This window comes from Rhinolophus hipposideros (genome assembly GCF_964194185.1).
Source record: "Rhinolophus hipposideros genome assembly, chromosome: 19".
NCBI classification, from domain to species: domain Eukaryota; kingdom Metazoa; phylum Chordata; class Mammalia; order Chiroptera; family Rhinolophidae; genus Rhinolophus; species Rhinolophus hipposideros.
This window is the reverse complement of record NC_138065.1, coordinates 33,111,543-33,136,066: the sequence shown is the minus strand read 5'-3', so window position 1 is coordinate 33,136,066 and position 24,524 is coordinate 33,111,543. Positions and strand designations below refer to the sequence as shown.

The window sequence follows — 24,524 nt, the reverse complement described above, 5'->3', positions numbered from 1 at the left end:
TGATTAGTAAAATACTCACACTGGTAAACTCAGGTTCTCAGAGTAGATTCCTTCTGCAAGATTGTTTTTGGCTTAAAAGTTAAAATTGAAAAAAACAACAACAAAAAGGAATGGAAAGCCTCCCTCCACGCCCCACCCCCCAAACAAATCAAAGGAAACTTGCCCCTGCCCTTGCCACCAGCAGGCTGACACAAAGGGGTTAAAAGTTAAGTGGAAGTCGAGCCTGAAGAAATAAGACGGGCCTCTACACAAGCTGAACAAGGCATCTGGGGCCCGTACAAACCTCTACCTTTTTTGGCCTCGAAGGCGGCAACCCCAGCCTCTCTCCTTACGTCCTCAGCTTTGGGACCAAGCAGGGAAGCTCACGTTGGTGGCAGCCAAGGAGAGGGGCCGGCCTTGCCAGGACTAAGGAGGGAGGGGAGGGGAAAAGCAAGAATCTCCCACCCCGCTTCCAGGCGGAGGGGCGGGAGCTTCGGGTCCCGGCCCAGAAACCAGTGTCTTGGGCTCTGTGCATCTCTCCGGAGCGGCGCGGGAAGGATGCTGGGCCGCAGGGGCGCGCGCGCGGAGCGCCGCATGCCGCGGGGCTGGACCGCGCTCTGCCTGCTGAGTCTGTTGCGTGAGTACCGGCTGCGCGCGCGGCCCGCGGGGCTGGGCGGCGAGGAGGGTCGCCGCTGCCCTGGAGGCCGAGCGCGCAGAGTCAGCTACACAGAGGGAAGGGACCCCTGCCTCAACCTGCTCCCTCCCCCACGCCTATGGCTGCGCCGGGCTTTGGTGGGACCAGGGCTGTGTGAACTGATTCCAGCCGAGCCCGGCGCCTCACCTGTGAAATCGGTGGGGTGGGACAGGAAGGGAAGGCGCCCACGCCGCGAGTGAACTGGTTCAGGTGGTAACCTGCGGTGAGCCCTAGGCTTCCTAGAGTCGCACGGTGCGAGTCCCCAGAGTTGTCTCTAATAAAAAGAGCTTTGAAGTTGCCAGTGTCTCTTCCAGTTACCCAAGGTGCGGAGCGCAAAGTTGGAGCCAGAACCCGGAGAGGGGGAGGAGAAAAGCAGGGAAGTTTTACCGCTGATAGTTGATTCAGAAAGCCAGGGTCTGAGCTGGCTGCGGGAAGGGGGGCAGGCGCCCATCGACCACCAGGACAGGGGGAGCCAGAATTGGACATTTAGAAAGGGAGCAAAGCCAACTTGGGGACCAGGCCGCGCGGGTGCAGCACCCAAGAGGCCCAGGAGGCAAACCTGAGTTAGATTGCCAGTGAAGTTTGGAATGAAAAACAGTCCCTGCAAAAAAAATCTTTGCATTTAAGATCACAAAGCTGTTACAACTCCCTCTTCCGACACCCACTCTCGTTCCACTGGGGAGAAGCTGGTGATGGATGGAGTTTGTTCTGCTCCCTGCCTCCCTCTCCCCGCCACAACTCTCCCTGGCACCAACGCAAGATTGTCACGTTTGGGGGTTTTCTTAACCCTGCCCCCCTCCAAGTTCCAAAACTAGTGGACGGGTCAGCAGACTAGTGGACGCTCCTCCTCCACTTATCCACAGGCGTTCTTAACTTCTTAAGCTCTTGCTCTCACTTTGGTTAAAAAAAAAACAAAACAATAAATGTTTATTCTTAATTGCTTTCATTTGGGAATAACATGCTCCATCTCATCTCATTGCACTTAGAAGATTTTAAACATTGTCAGTTTTTCTCCCTTTTGCTCAAGATTCTGTTTCCAGCCCTCTAGGGCTCCCAATTCCCCGCTTTTACTAAAGGCCACCCACCACGGCCCCACAGAGTGGCCTGGGCCAGCCAGCTAGGCCTCTTTGCTCTCACTCTCCTCTGCTGTCCCTCTTTGGGTCCACCCAGTTGGAGAGAGACTCAGGGGATGGAGGAAGCTCTATGTTAAGCTCTGGGTTGACCTGTTGGCAGCCCCAGACATGCCCCGTGAGGTAGAGAAAAAGCTGTCTCAGAGGTGTCCAACCCCTAGAATGGGGACCTCCCCTGGGTGTAGACTGCGTCCTCATAACAGGGATGAGTTGATTATTGGCTCCAATTCCCATCAGATGCTCCACTTTGCTTTGACTACACAGCTTGTGATGGTGACGTGGTCCTGGGCTGAGTGAGGCCCACCCTTTGCTTATTTCCTCAGCTGGCCATTCTCAGTCTCGACTTGGCCTGCAGCAGTAGGGATGTGGGGGAAGCAACTTAACCTCTTCAAAACCTCAGGTTGATATGCTGAGAATTTCAGTATCTCTGCTTGGTGGTGACGGGTAGGGCATGGGTCCCCATTCTCCATCTTGCCAGACTGCTTGGGCCAATTTGTAGCTCAATGCCTTCTCTGAGAACTTTCTAGGGGGTGTGTTTTTTGAATACTAGGAGTTTTTCCATCCTGGGATATGTCGAGGAATAAGTGAAATGAGTAACTATACCTTGAAATGTTAACAAAGGGGTGTTGCAGAAATTCTGTGCTATTATTGCTGTGAAACTTAGGACAGAAGGGGATTATTAGTTTTCTCATCACTTACTGTGACCCAGAGCTTTGTTCTGGGAAGGTCTTTCTCCTGTTTCTGTGAGAAGTTGGCGTGGAGATGAGCAAAGCAGCCAACGCAAAGGAGACTTTCTTTGTTGGAAATAGGTTGGCTCTGGGTGGTAAGCAGTGTCAGAGTGGGGACTGAGAGGCCACCAGGTAGAACTACCCCACAACCAGCTGGGAAGAGAAGGTCATTAGGGAACCCCATGTGTCAGACTCAGGGTATTTGTTTCCTCTAAGCCCTCCATGGCCTGTCCTTTCTCTCTCCCTAACAACACCCCCAAGTCCCACCCCTTCACATTCCTCTTCTTCTTTTGGGTCCTTCGTGCCTGCTGACCCCACACCCATATCCTGTCTGGGGCTATGTGTAAGAGGGGAAAAAAGAAAAAGGAAAATAATTTTATCAGATATTTTCCAGAAGAGAGGGGACTCCACCCTTTGAATCTCTGCCACATAGAGACCGAGGAGGAGCAAACTTGGGGACCCCTGACTAATTCAGTGGTCCCCAGTGCTCCCCTTTGTAGGGCCAACCCTGCTGGCATAACCTTTGTAAATGCAAGTCTTCAGCTGCATTCCTGTTTGACTGATAAAACATGCCACCAGGGCAGTCTTTTCTCATCCCTTTGGCTCCACCTCCTGGGAGCTTCATTCACTTGTCTTCATGGCCTTCATTCTCTGAGTCTTTGTCTTCTAAAGCTCAGGGCAAAGAGTGCCAAGCTGCAGCAGATAAACTCCTGCACAGTCTTACAAAAACAAATAAAAGGGAGGAACAAATTCCACTTCTTATGGCCTCACTGCCTGATTTCCTTTAGACCCTGGGCAGGCAGGCCTGGGCTGACTTTCAGGGCTGGATGGTTACCCAGCTCCACCCTCAGGGTGCCTGGGCCTCCCTCTCTCATTGACTTTGCTTGACCTAACTAAATGGCCCTGAGTGTAGAGAAATGAAAATGTGAAGGTATGGAATCAGAACAAAAACACCACCCTCCAGAAGAAACTGCTCAGAGTTGCCAGGGCAGAATTTCCATATTTTTCTGGGCTTTGACTCTAATGCGAACATTTTCTTCCCTCCTAGGCAAAGAAGTAAAAACACATTATCAATGACCTTTAGTCCCAAGGGTCCCCGATTTTGCTAAGGAGAAAGATGCATGCATCTTGGGAGGATGAGATACAAAAAATGAGGCTGCGTCCCAAGGTGTACTTCCTAGGACCTACACACCATAGCCCACCTGGGAATGAATCACTTTCCTTCACATGTAAAGGCAAAGGTCTTTTGACTTAATTGGAAAGGTTGTTCTTTGCCAATTTTGGGGAAAAGAAAAACCCAAAGAATCCCTTCTAGGGGAACGTCATCTCTAGGTAGCCAGTTCCATTGTTTAAGATAATTCCTTAAATAGTCTTCGGGTGAAAAAAACCTTGACCCCAGGATGCAATTCAACAGGAGGTTCAACTGATGAAAGAAAGTGGAACTTTGTGTTTGATGGGCCAAAGAGACAAAAAGCTAAAGGACTGCAGGGTCCAAAAAGATGTAGAGAGGAGGAGAGGTGCCTGGAGTAGAAGAGGAACAGTGGTGAGTGGAGGGCAGAAAAGACCTGGCAAGGAGAAATTCCTTATGGTCAGCATGGATGCTTAGCACAGTAATGTCTAGAATTTCAAAGTTAATATGATTGTCTCTTCTGGGCTGTGCTGTAATCTTGCTGTATGTGCTCACATCCTCAGTAAACACACAGTAGCCCTGTGTTAGTGGTGTTCTTGGGGAATAAAGGAATGGGTGCTTGGCTAGTCTACAGTGAAGTAATGCAGACAGAGGACTCCTGCAGCCTGAGGAAGGGGAAGCACAGAGCTTCCATCCAGGAGTCAGTAGCAATCAGGAAAATGGAAGAAGAGATGACGGGAAATGCAGGTCCCCAGAGAAAGCTCAAGATATTGGGATTTAAGTAAGTGGATGGGGTCCAAAGCAAACCATTTGAATAGTAAAGGGAAGTCTCAGTGCACTGGACACACTCAGGCTACAGATACTGGGTTTATACTCACACCTCAGCGTACCACTGACACGTAGGAAGGCATCAGCCCAGTTCTTTGTGCTAGTCTGACATGGCCCATGCTCACCCAAGCCCATAACAAGGTTGCTTCCTGAATATTCCCAGGAAATATGGGTGGCTCACTATCTCCCAGAGTAGTTCATTCCGTTTAAAAAGTAATAATAACCCCATTATCTTAAGTGTTTCTTTGTATTGCAGTGAAATTAGCCTTCCTGTAATTTCTAGTCATTAATTCTAATTCCGCTCCTTGAACTACCACAGAATTAATCTGATCTTTCTTCATGACAATCCTTAAGACATTTCTAGTCAGATCCACTAGAAGATAAGATCCTTGAGGACAAGGATTGTTTTTTTTTTTTCTAATGACAGTCACACCTAACAGCGTGAAGGAATCTTCTCTTATTCTGTGCTGCCCAAGCACCGAGCATGGTCCTTTGCACATCATGGTGCTTACAAAAAATAAGAAGGAATAAATCAGTGGAACAAACTTTGAAGAAAGTTGTTTATTTTCCCTCCCCAAATTCTTCTTTTCTAGATCAGAGCTCAGCAAACTTTTACAGTAAAGGGCCAGATAGTAAATATTTTAGGCTCTCAAGGTTGCATGGGGTCTCTGATGCATGTGCCACTTTGTTTTATTCTACAACACTTTAAACATATAAAAGCCATTCTTAGCTCACTGGCCATGCAATAAACAGCCCTTGGGTGGGATTTGGGCCACCATCTGTGGTTGCCAACCCCTGATCTAGATGAAATAACACTAGGCCCTCAACCGTATGACTTGGTTTCTAAAGCTCTCTTAATTTTCTTTATCCTCCCATGGACACTTCCCAGTTTAATAAATTTCCCCTTAAAATATAGCAGCAAATGAAACTAATCTACCTAGAGGTGTTTGGTGTGAACATGCCTGATGCAATCACCCTTCAATTCCAGTGCTTATTCTGAACTCGGAGGATTATGCTAAGTGCCCTGAGTAAAACAAAGGAGTAAAAGAGATGGTTCTGGCACCCAAGAATTTTATAATGGAACTGAGGTGACAAGACCTATATTCAGGAAATAGCATACATGATTTGTTAGACAAGTGATGGAGTTATATGTCATAAGGTCTTGGAGAAGCAGAAGGAAAGGGACCTATATTAAAGACAACTACTGTTTCTTGAACATTTACCAGACAGGCTAGTTGCTTTACACCCCTTATCTCCTTTATTCTTCAAAACAAGTAGAAAGTAGAAACTATTTTTATCCCCATTTTACAGTTGAGGTTTAAAGAGTGGAAGAAGCTTCCCAAGGCCACACAGCTATAGATCATGGTAGACAAGCCTTCCTTCCATCATGGCCTGATTGCAGACCCCAAGCTCTTTGTTTCCAGGCTCTGCTGTCTTCTCAAAACAGGCCATGGGCTCCGAGCACAGGCCAGTGTGTTTCTTCTCTCTACTACTGTATCTCTATGGGCTAAGTCACCCAGGAACTCCTCCAAGAAACTCCTCTTGGGCGGGGTGCTACAATTTGAAAGGATGGGTAGAATGGAGCTGCTTGGCTAGGAGATCAGAAAACAGCACTCGCAAAACAATAAAACTAAGGGTCTGTGAAAAACAAGATCAAGTATAGGAAAACCCATTCTCTTAAAATACGGGAATTTAGTTATTTAGGTAGCGGAGCTTTCTGAATCTCTGAGGATTTGTGACCCCCTTTTAAAGGCAAACGGAATCTTCAATTTACCAATTGTAGGTAGAAATCTTATGAAAATGCATTTAATATTCCTCTGCTTTCTTAAGTGTACCAATAAGAGAGGACTTGGACTTTCGTGACTCAGATGTGCCATAAACATAGTTGGTCATGTGCATTTCAGTGACATCATTAAGTAAGGTGTATATATTTATTTAGTCTTACCACGAACAGTTCCAGACTAGTGTGGGTTTTGAGAGCAGTCTGTTTCTTCGCTTTCAGCTGCTGCTTCTCCTTACTGTTTGTTTCTAAGAGTCTCTTTCTAATTTTTAGTTTTAACTAGTATATTAGATATCCAAGCTTGTTAAAATTGTGTGTAAAACAAGAATAATTGCCCCTGAATAAGTACCTGTAAGTTAAATGGATGACTTTCACTACATGAATTTTGTGATATCTATTTGGCGTCTTAGAATCCTCATTGTGTTAACTTCCTGAGACCTTGTCTCCTCCCCTTGCTCCAAGTTCAAGAGTTGAGGTCAAATATGGTGCCTAGGGTAAATAGGGTCCCTAGGTCCCTAGGTCCCTTTATTAACACAGTTAATAAAGATAGAATGAGAACTAAACAGAGAAGATAGCATTTCATTCGACTTTACATCATTCTCACGCTCTGTGGGGTGAGAATAAGGGCTGTGCCTCCAGTCTAGAATGGAATATAGTGGCGGTTTCATCGACTGCCTTTTAGAATCTGACTGGTAGGCTGCTATTACTCCCCTGCAGAGTAGGGGATCAGAAATTCAGATAAAAAAAAGGTCAGGATTTGATGGTTTAGTGCCATGGATATGTGTGGGAAGATAGGAGAAAAAGAGGTCTGTGGTCAGTCTTGATTCTTATAAATCTCATTCCTTCAAGACCCCAGTCTCTTCATGGGCACTCTATAAATGAGGCCCTGGAGATTGTGAAACCAAGAGACTCCCTCACTGATAGTCGCTAGGCCAGTATTAACTCCCAAGGCCCTGCCAAGGTGCCCCCTTGTCCTACACCAGCTTATACATACCCCACGCTCAGCCTTGCCTTTCTCCCTCACCACTTTGTCCAGTTTCTCCAGAGTCTCAGAAGCTTCCCTGCTCACTCTAGGCTCAGGGACATGAAGCTGAGGCTGGGGTCCTGTTCTCACTTACAGAGGGATCCTGCTACATGAGCCTCAGTGCTTGGCCCAGTGGGAGGTGGGAGAAGGAGGCTCCTGTAGCTGGGAGCCCGACCCTAGTGCATTGGTAGCTGGCCTACGCCCAGGGTTGCTTCATTCATCTGGCACAGGCACTTCTGTCCTCAGAACTAGTGGCAGGTCTCTCTTCACATCTGGAAAAGTTCAAAACTGTTTGTCTGGGTGAAGGAGGCCCTGGGGGAGGGGATTCAAAAGCATGACATCACCTCAGCCAGGCCCAGCTTCCTTTGGGGAGAAAAAAGGGCTGGACCAGGCTGGGCCAGATGGGATTCCCAGGAATTTATGTATTGTGGGGGAAGAGGAAAGGATGGGCAGGAAGGCTGATATCAAGGGGGGTTCCAGCGGTGCCTTGGAATGGTTCCTTGAGAGGATGACACTTCAATTCAGTGTCCAAATGTTCCCACCCTCTGCCCCCTACAGTGAATTCACACCTTAGGATCAGATTGCTGAGAGGGTTCTATTTGAGGACCTAGAAGATTGGATCTGCTTCCCATCTATCTTATTTTGATAAACACACCCCCTAACGAAGCCATACAGAAGCCCCTCCTTTGCTCTTCAGAACTACAGCTCCTCTTACCCTCTGCTCTAGTCAGCGAAGCCTCAGTGGCCCTACTGATCTTCGCCCGCATGAACTATGGCCTTCCTTCTCTCTCAAAACCTTGGTGATTCAGATTCTCCTCTTGAAAATGGAGGTAGTAATAGCATTTTTTCCTTTCGCTCGCCTGCCACATAATATTGAAATGAGGATAGTTGTACTCACTGTCACTATCAATCTCCTTGCAGCAGGTTGGGGCGGGAGGTAGATGTGGGAGACTGAGACTTATCACCAACTTAAGGAGAAACATTCTGGGCCCCAGGTTAATTGCCTTGAAACTGAAACCTACCTTCCCTTTTGTTGCTGAGGGAGAAAAGAGGAGTCCTTCTACACTGCTATTTACCTGGAAACCTCTGAAAAATATGGACCGAGCTCTCAACTGGGAAAATTGGTTAGGGATGGACCCTCAGGAGTCTTTCCTCAAGGATGGCAATGCTTAGTGTGAGCTCTGGATGCCAAGTCCGCCCCTAACGTTCATTAGACCCAAGCTAAGTGTACAATGAGGCCCCCATACTATACTTCTAAATGCTTCCAAGTTATAAAGGCCAACCAACTGATAAATAAAGTATCTTCTTTCCTCTTACCTTAAAAAATATATCTTCGTGTTCACCTGGGAGGCCTCATTTGAATTCGGGACTCTCAGAGCCCTAGAATTCAGTGCCACAGTGTGGCTAAGCAGGGGAAGATGGCCCTTGGCTCCAGTGCACCCTTCTTCTGTTCTTCTTACCCATGACTCTGGCCCACACTATAGGGGAACTTGATGCATGTAAGGGATACCCCACCCACATGTTTACACTGTAAGCCTGTCCCTGCAAAGAGCCCCCCTTTGCTGTCCTGGGGCTTTGGATATACACACTCTGGTGCTGCACTTCATCCTCAGAAGGATGGCCTGTGACAAAAGGCCTGTGCACATCCTCAAGTGAACAAGAAGTTCTAAGATTTCTGGTCCCCAGTGTATAATCTAGAAGAACGGGTACTTCTCTTTTGGCCCCTGGACTCCTTATGGTTTGGGGGAGGGCAGAGCAGGAGGAGGAACAGAGTATGAACTCTAAAATGCAGGGCCCAGGCAGGAATCTTCTCCTCCCTGGTGCAAGGATGGCATTGCTGGGTACCCCAGGAAACGTGGAAAGGCAAGGACCCTTGTGAAGACGTTCAGAGAATAACTTGATGCAGAAACATGATCCTATAGCAATTTAACATGTTTTCTCATTGATTCTCCCAAGAATCTTTGTAAGGAAAAAACCTCACTGTAGAGATTGGTACACACACACACACACACACACACACACACACACACACACACACACTACATAGTTATTGGCAGAGCCAGAACTAAGTTCTCTAGTTCCCCACTACATCTAATGAGAGACCAGGCCTTATGTTTTCTAGTCTATCATTTGGATTTTTAGGGCAGAGCTTCCTGAAAGAAATCTTGGGGTTGCTTGCTGAAGATCTTCAACCCAAAGAAAGGAGAATACATTTAAAGGCCATGTGGAAAAGAATGAGGGGAATTTTGGAATGAGGAATTCTAGGAAGGATAGAAGATTTTTAAGGGGACTCTATAGAGAATGGTGGAATCTAGTGATTATTCCAAGAATTGATTTGGTGGCTGGAGAGTGACAAAAAGACAGATGGATACATTAAAAAGGAAACGGTACATCTGCCCCGCATTTTAGATCTTTGTAGTATTTATTCAGCTATAATTTGATCTTTTAATATTTTACTTAATATGTTATAAACATTGCCTCATATTGCTATAGTTTTTTCATAATTTTTTTTATTTGTAATGATTATAGTATGTTAGGTACATATGCCATTTGTCCTATTGTAATTCACTTAGTTGCAACTTTTCCCTCCTATAAATAATACTATACATACTATACTACGCACTTGATACATACAAGCTTTTCCTTCCCTATTTCCTTAGGGAAAATCTAGTAGTGGGAAATTAGTTGCCTGTCCAGAAGGATGCTTTTGTTGCTGCTGTCTTGGCAGGAATGGCAGGGGATGTTCTAGACGGATTTTACCTAAAGTCCAGAAATTGAATCAGGTGACATCATGAGGCTCGAGGACAATGTGGGTTCTGACTGTTCTTCCTCGTTTCCCTACAGCCTCTGCATTCACAAATGTGACTAACTCGGATAATGTTACCTCAGAGTCATCCACCACAAGCACATTTTCAGCTGTTCATACAACTGTATCCAACCAAGAAACGGCAACACCAAGGACTCCTGAAAGTACCACATTCAAACGTGGCTCTCAGGACAGCAATGCGACCATAGCAACCATCTCAGGTAAAGAGTGTTTGTCTGCTAACAATTGTCACCCCAATAAATTTTTTAAAAAAGAGTGTTAGTCTCAGGCCCCAAAGGGACGCTGCTGGTGCTTGGGTAAAGCATTAGATGTTTGCAGACCAGCCCCCGCCCCACTTTTGCCCACAGATGAGAACATACAAGTGCCTTGTAACAATGGCTTTGGATCATGTTGATGATACCCTGAAATAAGTTTTAGATAATTCTTCCTACAGTGTCACCTTTCTCGGGCCAATACCTTGGCAGCTGATCCTGATCAGCAATGCTCCTTCTACTTCTGCCCTCAAGCTGTGTTGAACTTAGGGATAAAATAAAGATTAAACGAGAACTCCTTAGACATCTCTGATGTCTTCTAAGTGAAGGAAAGTGTGTACAGGTTCAAACTGGGAGTCTTTGCCTTCTTTAGGGTGGACCAGCATCCAGTTAAGTTTCGGATCTTGAAGGCACCTCTAATACATTCTAGATTATAGCTATGGCTGCAACCGCTGGCTTGAAATCAGTTTGGTAAAGGTTAGGACATAAGGTAACTCTTAACTCTCCCAATTCCCTTTTCTGGGTTAAGCTATTGCCTATGTCATTATCTATAAGGTCTTCATTCAAGACAGTGGACTGAGATGTGTGTGTGTATGTGTGTGCATGTGTGTGTGTGTTTATGCAAATGTGCACACATGGGCACTTGTGTTTTTGGTCTATTTCAGAGACTGCAATCAACATCACATCTACCTCTGAAATCTCCTCAGTTCCTGGAACCATGAGCTCTTCTGTGCAGACACAGACCTCTTTAACCGTCACAGTGTCTTCCACCCCAATCAACTTTTCAGCTGCAGATATGACCTTGAAGCCTAGCATGTCACCTGGAAATGTTTCAGATCCCCCACACAATAGCACCAGCCTTGTGACATCTCCCACATCATTATCTTCTACCCCAAGTACTATCAAGGTAGGTGAATTGGGCCGAAAATGGCAGATTGCAGCCTCACTTCATATGTATACAAGCTCTCTCTTCCCCTCAACCACCCCAATCAATGCAACTTGGGTTTGGGTCATTAGGAATTAGCATGGAGAATATGAAGCTTAAATATTGCTGAAAATTCAGGGTAAGGGGAGGGGAAAAGGTGGAGTCAGGTGGCAAGGCTTATCTGTGCCATGAGTATTGCATTTCCAACAGAATGCAATAAAGGGAATTCTCTGAGGTGCATCCATTCTTCTGTGTCTTTTTCTAGTACCTTTTGGTCTGAGCTTTGACCAGGGCACCTTTCCCCTTTGGCCATACTTGGAAACCATCCTCCTTGATAGAGCTGCTTTTTCTAAAATATTTAGGACAAATACCATTTCCTCTAGGTGAGGAGGTTTGGTGGCTGTGCCAGGCATAGAGAGGCAGTGTGGAACTTGGCAGACCAGAGATGGTGAGCTCAACCTGCCCTTCTCAGCCTTGGGGCCAGTGGCTGTCAACAGCTTTCAGCAGAAAGGGTAGAAGATATGAGGATGTGGAGCCGGAGAGCTGGCATGAGGTGGGGTGGGGGGCTTCCTGGTTACTGTTTTTAAAGGAGCTAAAATAGGAATCTGGAGAGTCCTAGGGGCCAGGAAGAAAAAGAGTGTCACGGGGATCTACCCAGCCTCTCCATTGTCTATTTATCTGTATGGCCTTCCTGCAAAGTGAAAATTCACTGGAGGGAAAACAGACTGAATGGGAAAAGATCCTCTCCTCTTCCATTTTTACACAATCCAAGTCAATGTTCACCAAGAATACCTATTTGCCTGCAAGCCCAGGCCAGTCACAAAAGCTGTAATTATCTGCTGGGGTTAGGGGATGAGGTGGAGTAAGAGAGTATGACTATTATAAATCTCTAGTCCTCTAACAAATTTTTAAATTTCTTTTTCTCTAAAATCTCTTGAGACAGCACTTTACATAAATCAAACTGGAAAAGAGGTGAGGGACAAAGATACTGGCTTATTTGCTTTCTTTTTGTTTTAATACAGGGAGAAATCATATGTTCCAAAGGCGAAGAAGTGAACTTGACACAAGGTATCTGCCTGGAGCTAAATAAGAACTCCTCTTGTGTAAGTCAAACTTCCCCCACCCCATCTCTATTCCTTTTCCCTCCCTCTCCTCCCCACAGATGCCTTCTGAACCTCCTGAAGTCATCTTGGACTGAATATACTTTGGTGGGTGGAGGACTTAAGCTTGGTCAGGCTGCTTCCAATACTGAGCTTTGGGTTTAGGGAGTAAGAAGCCCCATCTGGTGGACAAAGAGGAAAAAGACTATTTAAATTTATTAAATAGTTATTTTTTCCCCTCCTCTGAAGTGCGTTTAATATATACAGTCAAGTTTAAGTTTCCTTTTATGTTAAGAAAGTCCTTTGTGAAATATAAATTAGTCACCTAAAATATTAATTTATTTGTTGTTTTTATTTACATGTAATTCTTTAATCCATACAGAATTTCTTTTGCTGTAATGCTGTATTTTCCATATAACCATTTTTCCTAACATTATTTATTGAGTGGCCCTTTCCTTTGTTGATTGGAATGCTTCTTTTAGCTTACATTAAGTTTTCATATGTCCCTGGGAATATTCTTTAGAGCTTTTTTTATTTGTTCAGTTTGTCTTATTTTTTGGCCAGTTTTAAATTTAAAAAAATATATTCTACCTTTACATTATAATACTTTTAATATCTAGCCAGGAAGGTCTTTGCTCATTATATTATACAAAATGTAAAGTATTTTCATCTATTCTTTTAGAAAAACTTTAGGAACATCTTGTCCAGACAGAAAAAAAATAATTAAAATTTTAATTGAACTACTCTAAAATTCCTCCATTTTTCCTGATCTTCTCTTGTATTGTTGAGCATCCTGTTTTTTTTCAGTTTTAACATTTTTTCCTTATAGGTTTTATAGATTTCTTAAAGTTATGTATGATATAGATTTCCCATTATATATTCCAATTAATTGTTGCTAGCATATTAGAAAGTTCATTAGGTTTTACATTTTTATCTGAGGTTTAGCCATTTTCTTTAACTTGCTTATTAATTCCAGAAGCTTTTTAGTTGATTCTTTTCTGTTTTTAAGGTAAGCTATCATGTTATCTACTACAATATGTTGTCTTTCCCCTCCTTTTTAGTAGTTATGCCTCTTGTTTCAGTTTTATGTCTTATTGCATTGGTAATAATGTACAGCAAGTGTTAATTTTTAATGATGATAGCAGACCTCCTTGCTTTGTTTCAATAAATTCCAATTTCCTGACAGTAACAAGGCTCTAGGTGAAGGATGGGACAAGAAGAAGAGCAGTATTTACTTATAGAAAAAGAAAGAAAAGAAAACATTTTCTTACAAGTTGAGAATACATTTAAGGGAATGATATGTATGCTCTGTGACATACATAGATTGGAAAGGTCCTGGGTAAAGACTAGTCTGTAGAGGGCATTAAGTTACTTATTTTGTCCATTCTAACTATTAATATCGTACCTGCAATTATCAGTTGGGTGACTCTGACTCAAAGATCTTTTAAAACTATACCTAAGAGAAGAATTTAACCTGAGACTTTAAAAAACAACAGAAATTGTGAAGATATAGCTCACACGATGGAATAACTAAATACAATTTGCAAAACAGTTAACTTAAACATTAACATACAATGTGCAAGAAATACTGTGTGTTTCTCATGCTGATTTTCAACTCCAGTCATTAAAAAATATTGCCAAACCCTTTGCCAATTGTAGCCAAGGAAACTGACCATCTATTTTTTCTTCTATTTCTGCCATCTTGGTTGAGCATGTATTTTCTTGTGTATCACACAGGTCTGATCCAGAATGCTAATTCTTTGTGCCAACAATTTAGAGCTAATTGCAGTGTCTGTCTATTGCTCTTCAAAGCTCACGTTTAACTAGGGTCATCATATAAAACAAGTGCCAGAAATTTACTGTTACTCCAGAAAGAGTTCCTCTTGTGTTGCTGTGGGCTCTTTCACGCTGTCGTCTTTACTGTCTAATCTATGTGTATTTTGTGCCACAGATGAAAAGGTCTTCACTCTCCTCTGAAATTTGGGGAGGATCTGTGAGTAGTGATAGGGAAAGAGGGCAGTTTCCCCAGTGCCCTAAATAAGGCTCTGCACTGCCCCCAGTGAAGCAACTCTGGTAGCACCAGGGTAGTGCTATTGCTTCATTGTCCTTCCACCACTTTTGATCCTCTTTTCTTCCTGAGGGCTCCTCTTCCTCAGACCCAAGCAGCAGTGCCTCGTAGGACTCCCCAAGGTCATTTTTCCTCAGTCAGCCATACTTGTTCCAGAATTTTTAGCCACAGCTCCTGATTGTGTCTCAGATTCCTTTTCCTTGAGTCCTACTGCGTGATTGTCTGATAACCAATCTGTTCCAAAGACTGTAAGTAGTGTAGCATTAATTTTCCTTAGGTCGCATTTGTACTTTTGGTGTCAGAAGGCTTTCAAGTACTGGTTCTAACCGTGGAAAACTCAGGCCCTACTCACAATGTCATGAGAAATCCAATCTCATGAGAATTTGGATTTCCCTATCATCACATCCTTGAGTACTTATGGAATGTTAGCATGCTCCTACATCTATATTCCCATAATAGAAATATGCGTGCATTGTTCTCAGCTCTCCAGATACTCGTTCTGCGTTGGTACCTACTGAGCATCCAACAAGTTAGCTCCCATTCTGTAGATTCTTTAGACCTTTTTTCTGTACCTGCTTTCCGTAGACATTTGTATTCCAACCACTCCTTTTGTTCCCCATCCTTCATCACTAGGCAGAAGTCACCTATTTCATCCAGGGAGAGAAAGGAAAGACAATCCCAGACTTTTCTCAAGCCCCTGGTGCCACATGTCAAAACGTTCACTAGCAGAACGTGTCACTCTAAGTCTAACTTTCATTTTCTCTGCCACAATGTCAAGTTAATTAAGTTTTTGTGCTTGTGGTTTCTCAACTAGTCTATAAAATGTGCGAGTACCTTATTCTCTTATGCTATACCCATTATACCCATATAGTCCAAGGGAATCCACACACACACAAAAGTTTAGTCGCAGTAAAATACACATAACATAAAATTTACCACCTTAACCATTTTTTAAGTGTACCGTTCAGTAGTGTTATGTACATTCACATTGTTGGGAAGCCAATCTTCAGAACTCTTTTCATCTTCCAGAACTGAAACTCTACCCCTATTAAACAATTCTCCATCCCCCATCCTCCTAGCTCCTTGACAACCACTGTTCTACTTTCTGTCACTATGAATTTAATTACTCTGGTACCTCATATGAGTGGGATCATACAGTGTTTACCTTGTTGTGACTGGCTTATATCACTTAGTATAATGCCTCCAAATTCCATCCATGTTGTAGCATGTGTCAGAATTTCCTTCTTTTTTAAGGCTCAGTAATCTTCCATTGCATGTGTATACCCCATTTTGTTTATCCATTCATACACTGATGCACACTTGGGCTGCTTCCACATTTTAGCTATTATGAGGAATGCTGTTATGAACATAGGTGTATAAATGTCTTTTCACACCCTGATTTCATTTCTTTTGGTTATATACCCAGAAGTGGAACTGCTGGATCATATGGTAATTCTTATTTTTAAGTTTGAGGAACTGCAATACTGTTTTCCATAGCAGGTACACCATTTTACACTCCCATCGACAGTGCAAAAGGGTTCGAATTTCTCCACATCCTTGCCAACACTTGTTATTATTATTATTTTTTTAATACAGTAGCCATCCTAGTGGGCATGAAGTAGTATCTCATTGTGGTTTTGGTTGATATTTCTTAATGATTAATGCTGTTGAACATCTTTTCATGTGTTTATTGGCCATTTGTATGTCTTGGAGAAATCTCTATTCAAATTCTTTGCCCACCAATTTGGTTTTTAGAACTACCTTTCTTTGGAACCACCTCTGTTTATATGCAGAGGCTTTATTTACTCAGCTAGCTCACATCACATTTGTTCTGTCACACTGACTTCATCTGAGGCAGGCTCCCTCCAGCCTCCAGATTATATCCTCCAGGCCTACGCCTTCCTTGCCCTATGCCCAAACACTAAAGGTCAGTTTCCATGCAGAAAAAATAACTTACAGATGGAGGACTAATGAAGATAGTGTGTCTCCTGGAAAGAGCCTGAGATCTGGAGACAGTATAACCTCACCCTCGGTCAGCTGCCCACTTTTTGTGTAGCAGGTCCTTTAATTATTCCATACCCTATATGAACATAGAGGTTGTGCCTGCACTTTCAAATTCACACTAAAGTAAACCAAATTATTGAGAGAGAAAGAGAAAGAGGGAGAGAGAGAAGAAGAAAGCGAGGGAGAGGGAGAGAGAGAGAGAGAATGGGGGCAAGAAATAGTCAGGATTGGGAAATATCTTAAAGGTCATTTAGAAAAAAATACCTGTCTTTCTCTCCCCACTCCAATGCTTAACATTCTTCCTTAATATGTTAAGAGTCTTTGCACAGTTTGAGGGTTGCTAGAAAGTTTGCATAGTTTTATTATTGTGGTTATTCTTTTTGCAAAGTAATGTGTGCTAGCAGATGTCGTTAGGGGCTCGCAAATCTGATTCTCATGAGCAAAATGGCGAGGCTGTGAGTTCCTCCTGCCCACTCTCCATGATGTCTGCCCACAACCTCTCTTGGGGGAGGATGTTTATTTCAAGCATCCGGAGAAGCATTGTGCTTTGTTCAGGATCCACCTGCTCCTCTCCAGGCCCAAACACAATTCACTGATGCCGTTGGATTCCAGAGTGGGAGGCTGGCTGCTGTTATTCCCTTGAATTTAGTCCAAGAAGCTAAGCAAGGGGTGGAGGGACTTTGTGTGAAGGCCAAACCAGTTGGGATGTTAGCTTGAACAACAATTCACCGAGTTCTTGTGTTTATTTGGTGCTGTGCTTCGTGCAGTCTGGGTTCCAAATTATATAATGTACATCCACTCCCCACACTAAGGAGGTTTACAGTTTAGTCAGAGAGAAATCACAACAACAATAAGGCAGAATATGATTAAACACCAACATGTGGATTCTAGATGATACAGTATATAAGGTATTGCGATTATTCATAGTAATAATTGCCATTCATCCAGTACTCATTAGGTTCCAAACACCTTGTTGGGACTCTTCATACAACACCTCCTTACTCACCACAACAGCTCAGTCTTCAGCTGAAGAATCTGACACTCAGACAAGTTGCATGACATGCAAAGAATCTAGTAAATAGCAGAGCTAAGGTTGATGCCCAATCTGATGGGCAATAGGACCAGCCTCAGGAGGAGGTGAGATTTGAGTGGAGTCTTGAAGAATGGGAATCCAAAGGAGAAGGCCGTGTTCTTCATTCTCCTGTCACAGGCTCCCACACCCTGGGCTTCCTCACTGTGGTGCCCACAGTCAAAGGCCTCTCCCGCCACCCCTGGCTTCTCCTGCACACATTCTGCCCATTCTTCAAGGCCTATATTGAGATGTTTCTGATAACCTCAAACCAGATGTATGCTCACCCTCCTTTGAATGTCCATAGCGCTTTAGTTGTACCTTTCTTTGGTACTTGCCATGTAACTAGCTCTGTGACCTCTTAGTCTCTTTGTGCCTCAGTTTCTTCATCTATAAAATAGGCAGGATGATAGTACCTATCTCATAGGGTTGTGTAAGGCCTAAATGAGTCAATATGTGTACACACTTAGAGCAGTGCATGAGACAGTAAACACCATTTATTTTCATTGCCATGCACACACACTGAGAGCTTGAACCATGGGGAATTCATAGCTAACACACACACACACACACACACACACACACACACACGCCACCATGACACACACACAGAGGTTTTCACACAGTGTCTTATATTCAGGGCTTGATACATGTCAGGACAGCTGAATCTGGTTGAGGTGCAGCTTCTTAAGACTCAGCAGAGTGAGGGAGGTGCCACTTCGTTTGGCTTGTTTACATTGTGCAGGGTCCCTGTCCCTCTGCCCCTCTCAGGAAAGGGACATATTTCAACCAGAGACTGTCAGAAACCCAGAGTCATCCAGGCAGGTCTTCCATCCTTATTCAGGTGGCATGGTGTTAAGGAAGGTGTAGTGCTCAAAGAGAAGCCATGTAAGTCTCTGAAGAAAAATGGGCCTAGAGAGGAAGGTGACTATTGATCATAGCCAATGTAGTGTGCGGACTACCTACAGAAAATGCAGTTTTAAAGACGCAGATTTCTCTAGAATCAGAGCCTTTATCCAAGGGAGACCTGAAGAATCAATCCTTTTCCTGAGGGGTGAAGCAGCAGTGGCCTGAGAATTCATTTCTCTGAGACCTCGGCTCTTAGGGACCTTCTGAGGCTACCGTTGGACTCATCCTTCCGTGACTTGGAGGTTATGTAGCCCTGCTCCCCTAGCCTCATCCAAGCCCAGTGAGTTTCACTCAGCTCCCTGATATTCCAGCTGATGGAAGAAAGCTGGCATCTGAGGCCAATGTTGACCTTGCCTTGTGCAGAAGCAAAGAAGCCTGGGTTTTCCTGCCTTGGGCCACAGCAGTAGGAAAGTACCCAGGCTGCTTTCCAAACTAGGAGGGCCCTCTGGCCTTGCCCATGAAGCAGTCCTGCCAATAAACAGGAAGCTTTCTCTTCCATGGAGCCTCAGTTCTTATGGCCCTCACATACCTCAGGAGTTTTCCCCTAACAGGAAAGTTGTCAGAGCTGTTCAGGCATTTCCTCCTCCACCATCTGCCATCTGGACAGAGGAGAGAGTCTTGGTTTCCATTCCTTTCCTGTGCAGGGGAGGCCACTCTGGTTGGAGGCTGCTGGAATAAATCCTGAGAGGTATGAGAACAACATATTGGAAAGGCACAGCTAGTGTTTCTAGTTCATCCATTTCCTGGGGCTCAATGTTGAGGAATGATCAGAGTTTATCCTCTGAGTTGGGTTCCTGAGTCCTATTGTCCAGTCAGCAACCTGGAGGAAGATCTATGAACTTTAAAAACATGGGTTCCATGCTTTTAATGGAAAAGGGGAATGGAGGACTAAACAAAAACACCATTTCCATTTGAGCCATAATCTTTGTGAGATCCCCTTGGAAAGTAAGAGGAAAGGGACCGAGGATCCCACTGAGTCTATCGTCATGGATTTGATCTCTACTCATCACTTTTCTTGGCTCTCCTTCAATATTTGGAAATACTGTAATGTTGAAACAAAGAATTTTCTCCTTATTAGTATTACACTATTAAGATTTTCTGTTATTTGCAATTTGTTCTGAATTAATTTGAATAGTATATGTGTACATGGAAATCCCTAAATAAGAAATTTCCTAAATTTGTTCTCTGGCGTCTTATAGATGCCATCTTACACATAAGACACTAGCAGACATGGTTTGGTACAGAGACATTTTTGAGTTTTTTTTTCTTATTATGTTCTTTCACATATGTAATTCGTGATTTTTTTTTTCTAGTTGGAATTTTATAAAAAGGATCCTTCTTGTTGAGGAGATAACAGTGTGAATTTAACCAGAATTATTGTCAAGACTCTGAATGCAGTTTAGGACATCCTAGTAACTTCATCTCTTGCTCGTCATTTTTCTCTGTCTTCACAGGAGGACTTTAAGAGGGACCATGGAGAGGAACTGATCCGAGTCCTGTGTGGGAAGGATCAGGCTGAGGCTGAAACCAGGAGGTGTTCCTTGCCCTTTACCCTGTCTGAGGTGAGGCCTCGCTGCCTGCTGCTGGTCTTGACCAACAGAGCAGGTAAGGTACATATTTGTCTTGGGGGCTAGGAAGGGAGTGGGGCTAAGGTTAGAGGATGCTGAGTAGAAATCAGGCATCTTAGTTCAGAGAGTGCAGGTGCCAGGGAGAAAGGCTGGGCTGACTTCGGTAGAGGCCCTCCTGAGATGAACCACCCTGGTCATAAGAGCATCTTCTAGAACAACATAGGAGGGTAGAGTAGGATGAGCTGGTCCAACTTCGAGATTCAGTACCTCCTGTTTCTAATTCTAGAACTTTCCAACAAGCTCCAACTTCTGAAACAGCACCAGTCTGACCTGAGAAAGGTAAGTTTTCTAAGATGATGTGTCGGGCATTCACTGAAGTAAGGGGGAAAATCATTATCTTCTCCAGACCTGCCCTTCCTACCTCTGTATTCTTCTCCAGCAGTCTTCACCTTTCTATGATTGAAACAAACTTTTACAGTGCACGTTAGTTAAGATGTGTCAGCCTTGAATCCTATTTAGAAAATCCTGGAGGTCAATGTCTTCTTGTGTTTGTGCACTCTTGAGTCATACCCAGGGGTCTAGTATAGGATGAATTCTTTTCTAAAACTCACATTCCACAAGTAACTAGGCTCTCTTTTCTGTCTTCTCTTCAAGCTGGGGATCCAAGACTTCACTGAACAAGATGTTAGAATCCTCCAGACTGATTCCCCCCGCAAGATCCTGATTGCACTGGTCACCTCGGGGGTCCTGCTGGCTGTCTTGTGCACCATTTGCTATTTCCTGATGAACCGCCGTAGTTGGAGCCCCACAGGAGAAAGGCTGGTCAGTCTTGGGGTTTAGGCCAAGGGAGTATGGAAAATAGTGGTGGTCTGGGGAGGTCCATGGACAAGTCAAAAACATATAAAGCAGATTGGAAAGGGGGCACTAATTGGGGCCAACCCACATCACTGTGGTAACAGATGGTTCGTGTCAACTATTTGTTATTTTCCCTGGGATAGTTCACCTGGGTACAATCAGAACAGGCTGCTAAATCAGCCACTTATTTGCAAGCACATTAAATGGCCACAGGTACCACTTGGCTCACAAGAAGGGGACATGTGGAGGGAAAAATCTGCTCTTGCAGTGTTCTGGATGAGGAAGGACAAGGCTGGGGTTTGACTCTTGGTTCTGGGCTGGGGAGGTTGTGATACCCTGGGGACTGCCTGGTTTCTGGCGGGAGCTGGCTATTGAGCGGCAGTGGCATGGTGTGGTGCCTCTCCTCTGTCCTTTCTCCTCTAGGAGCTGGAACCCTGACTGCTCTTCAGGAAGAAAGGAGTCTACACATGCAGTTTCAAGGCCCCCTCTCCCTCCAACTCCCTTTCTTTTCCCACCAGTGTCTCACTCCCCTGCTTACTAGATAATGCTCCTTTATTTATATACCGTTTAGGGTGAAGACCCTTATTACACGGAGAACGGTGGAGGCCAGGGCTATAGCTCAGGCCCTGGGGCCTCCCCTGAAGCTCAGGGAAAGGCCAGTGTGAACCGAGGGGCTCAGGAGAACGGGACCGGCCAGGCCACATCCAGAAACGGCCATTCAGCGAGACAACAAGTTGTGGCTGACACCGAATTGTGACTCAGCTGGGTGGGGCAAGGCTGGGCAATGTCTGGGGAAGGGACCCTCCCAGCATCTGACCACTGCTTCCCTGCTGGAGGTGCCATCCCTTACCTTCTCCCTTTTCCACTGCACACACCCTCCGAGGCTTTTACTAGGGCCCTGTACTGCACCACCTCGGGGTTCTCTCCACCTTGGGGAGAGGCAAGTAACCCTACCCTTTACACATTCAGCAATCTGACCCCAGATTTGGGTCTTCTTTGAGTAAAGGCATGATGGGGAAAAGCCAAGGTTCAGAGAAGCTCCCAGTGGGGGTTGATGATCTTGCAGCATTCACACATGACCCCTGCTCTCTCTGCCTTATTACAGAAACTCCCAGGGGAAAGCATAGGTTTTTCTGGGCTACAATGTCCTCCCAGGAGTCTCTGTCATTTCTGTTACTTCCTTATATTTTTGTTCTCTACTTTAGGGAAACCAAACCCACCCATTGCACTTGCTCCTTTGCAATGATATAACCAGAAGAACTTGGTCTTATGTCATGTCCCTTATGTTCCCTCCAAGTCACTGTGGATTCAGTCATCAGCTTCCCTCTGGCTCTCCAAGTTCCCCCCGAGCTCCACAGGTTCCCCTCGCATCTGTGTATAGAGAGCTACCCAGGTTTCTGGCTGAGCCTGGAACTGGGCTCTGAGGTTTAGAACAATGTCCTGGGTCTCTGTGTTTGGGAGAAAAGGTGGAGCTGAATGAACACACATGTTGACACTCATGGGGACAAATGGGAGAGAGTATACGGCTCAGTCTTGGTCTTTCTGGAGCTTTGCAGGGCTTCTGTTTGGGCTCCTCTTTCTCCCTGTGGTTAGACTGGACAGGAACATGGGACCAGATCTTTGAACCAAGCCTCTTGAGCTGTGTGTATCTGAGGAATCCTCTTCTTCTTAAGCTAGGTCTTGGCCCTGTCCTCTGATCTTGATGGCTTCCTCCTTCTTCCCCCTGATTCCTGGGGTGAGCTGTGTCCTCAGTTCCCCGGTAGATTCTTCTGTCTCTGCCTTCCCCACCCTGACCCCCTTCACTGCCCTGCACCCCATGTGTTCAGGGCCTTGGGATATCTCCAGAGAACCCTCACCACAAGCCTCCTCCTCTGTGGGTGAGCAGGTTCTCTTTTGTTTTTGTTTTGTTTTTTCCAGAGGGGGGAGCAGGGATCCTGGTTTCAATGACGGTTGGAAATAGAACTTTCCAGAGATAGGAAGATTGGGTGGATTTTTTTTTTCTGAATAAAAAATGCTGTGTAAATACTGTAATTAAAGTGATAGTGAAACACATTTGTTCTGTGGCTCTGTCCCAACTGAATATGTCTAAATGCCACAGCAGTGTGTCTCTCCAACAGATCTGGCTGCACTGTGCAGTGATGTGGTAGGGAGGGGCTAGCCAGGGAAGGGGTGGGACTATGTCAGAGGACCCAGGTACCAACCAGGATGCTGCCCCTTGGGCTAAGTCTGCGAACTACTCCCCTCTCTGCGGGGAGACAGAAGAGGCTGACATAGTAGCTGGACGACCCTAATCATAGAAAAAAGGCAGACCAGAATGCAGCAGGGGCCTTCAGGATGGGGGATGGTATGCTGAGAACTTAAGAGCCATACCCTTGTGAAGACCTTTCAGAGAAGAGTCACATTCTGGTAACTGTATGCAAAAAAATGCAAAACAAAGAGAAGGCGCCATGCCTATGGACCCTCTATTATTGCAGTCATCCCCTGCCCCTAGCTGGGAGCAAAACAGTGAAGGACAATGTGGGGAACTTCTGCTTTAGAGATCTGGTTACCAACTCCAGGAAGGGGTGGTCTCCTCCCTCAGCCTTTAAACAGCTGGCCTAACTGCAAAACCTTCTGTACCCACACCACCTCCAAGGCCTAGACATCCCCACCCCCACCCCAGACCATAGGAAGTGGGGGAGGGCATGCTGACGGACACAACTGAGTAGCTTCAGGAAACACTCCGGAGTGTGTCAACAGTGGCAGAGGCAGTTGGGGCCAAACAAAGGACCCTTCCATTCTTATCTCACCAAAGCCAGACCTTCCCCTTTAGCACTGCCCCACCCCCACATCCCCCTAGCTTTCTCCAAAGCTCTAACCAGAGGTTCCTCCCTAGGAGGTGAAGAGACATCTAAAGGCTTCCCTGGAAGGTGATGGCTGATTGTGGAAGGGTGGAAAAAGAAAAGATGGTAATCCGGAAAAAGAAGTCAGGTTGGCCTACATCTATCTAGTCACACATCCTGCCGCGAGAGTGACAAGATGAGGGTCTGGCCAGTTAGGGGTGACAGGGAAAAGGGATGAGTACAGGGTACAGACTCCCAGGAAACGTGGGAAGAGGAGAAAAAGCAACTGGGTCTTTGAACCGCCTCCAGCCTGAGGCCCAATAACCTCAGGGTATTTTACCCCGAGTATGTCAGAGTGTACAGACTTTGGGAGGAAGGGGTGCATGTGTGTATATTTAAGGGGTGGTAGGGTGGTGACTAGTTCTCTCTGATGGCTGGACTACTTGTTTTCTAGAAAATCAAACTTTCCCCTTTGGCCTGAACATCATGGTGTGGCAATAGCTCCACCTGCTGGTCTTCCTGGGCTCCTACCGCTCAGCTTCAGTTCAATTGCCTCCATGTTGGGTTTCTCCACCCTTGAACAGCCTAGTCCAATTCATCCCATAAACGAAGCTCATATAACTACAGAAATGCACCGCTGGAGAGGACTTCAAAGATGCATTCAACTCAACTCCTTATGGTATAGTTAAAGACAAACTAAGATGCAGAGAGGGCATGTGGCTTGCCCAGATCACCTGGAATTCAAGTATCCTGAATCCAAAGTGCTCCCTTTCCTCATATCATCCCCACTCTTCTCCTGGGGCCTCAGGGTGCCTCCAGTTGGCTGTCATGAAG

The 24,524-nt window shown here is 45.1% G+C and overlaps 1 protein-coding gene across 2 annotated transcripts; it reads left to right on the top strand.

The window, feature by feature from the left end:
- The first annotated feature begins 173 nt into the window (after nucleotides 1-173).
- On the top strand, nucleotides 174-22,921 carry CD34 (CD34 molecule). 2 transcript variants are annotated; one of them, XM_081024573.1, is made up of 8 exons: nucleotides 174-616; nucleotides 10,137-10,319; nucleotides 11,036-11,277; nucleotides 12,318-12,398; nucleotides 19,900-20,050; nucleotides 20,300-20,352; nucleotides 20,668-20,835; nucleotides 21,292-22,917. In XM_081024573.1, the coding sequence occupies exons 1-8, from the start codon at nucleotides 538-540 to the stop codon at nucleotides 21,304-21,306; spliced, it is 972 nt and encodes a 323-aa protein (XP_080880699.1). In that variant the 5' UTR covers nucleotides 174-537; the 3' UTR covers nucleotides 21,307-22,917. The 2 variants fall into 2 exon arrangements, with proteins under 2 accessions (XP_080880699.1, XP_080880698.1); XM_081024572.1 differs by having other exon boundaries at nucleotides 187-616; nucleotides 21,440-22,921.
- Nucleotides 22,922-24,524: the final 1,603 nt, after the last annotated feature.

Bases quoted from the DNA above. Each gene is read 5' to 3' on its own strand.
- CD34 (XM_081024572.1), top strand. From the start codon at position 538: ATGCTGGGCCGCAGGGGCGCGCGCGCGGAGCGCCGCATGCCGCGGGGC. The intron at 12,399-19,899 runs GTAAGTCAAACT...CTGTCTTCACAG, and splicing joins TAAATAAGAACTCCTCTTGT to GAGGACTTTAAGAGGGACCA. The intron at 20,353-20,667 runs GTAAGTTTTCTA...CTTCTCTTCAAG, and splicing joins ACCAGTCTGACCTGAGAAAG to CTGGGGATCCAAGACTTCAC.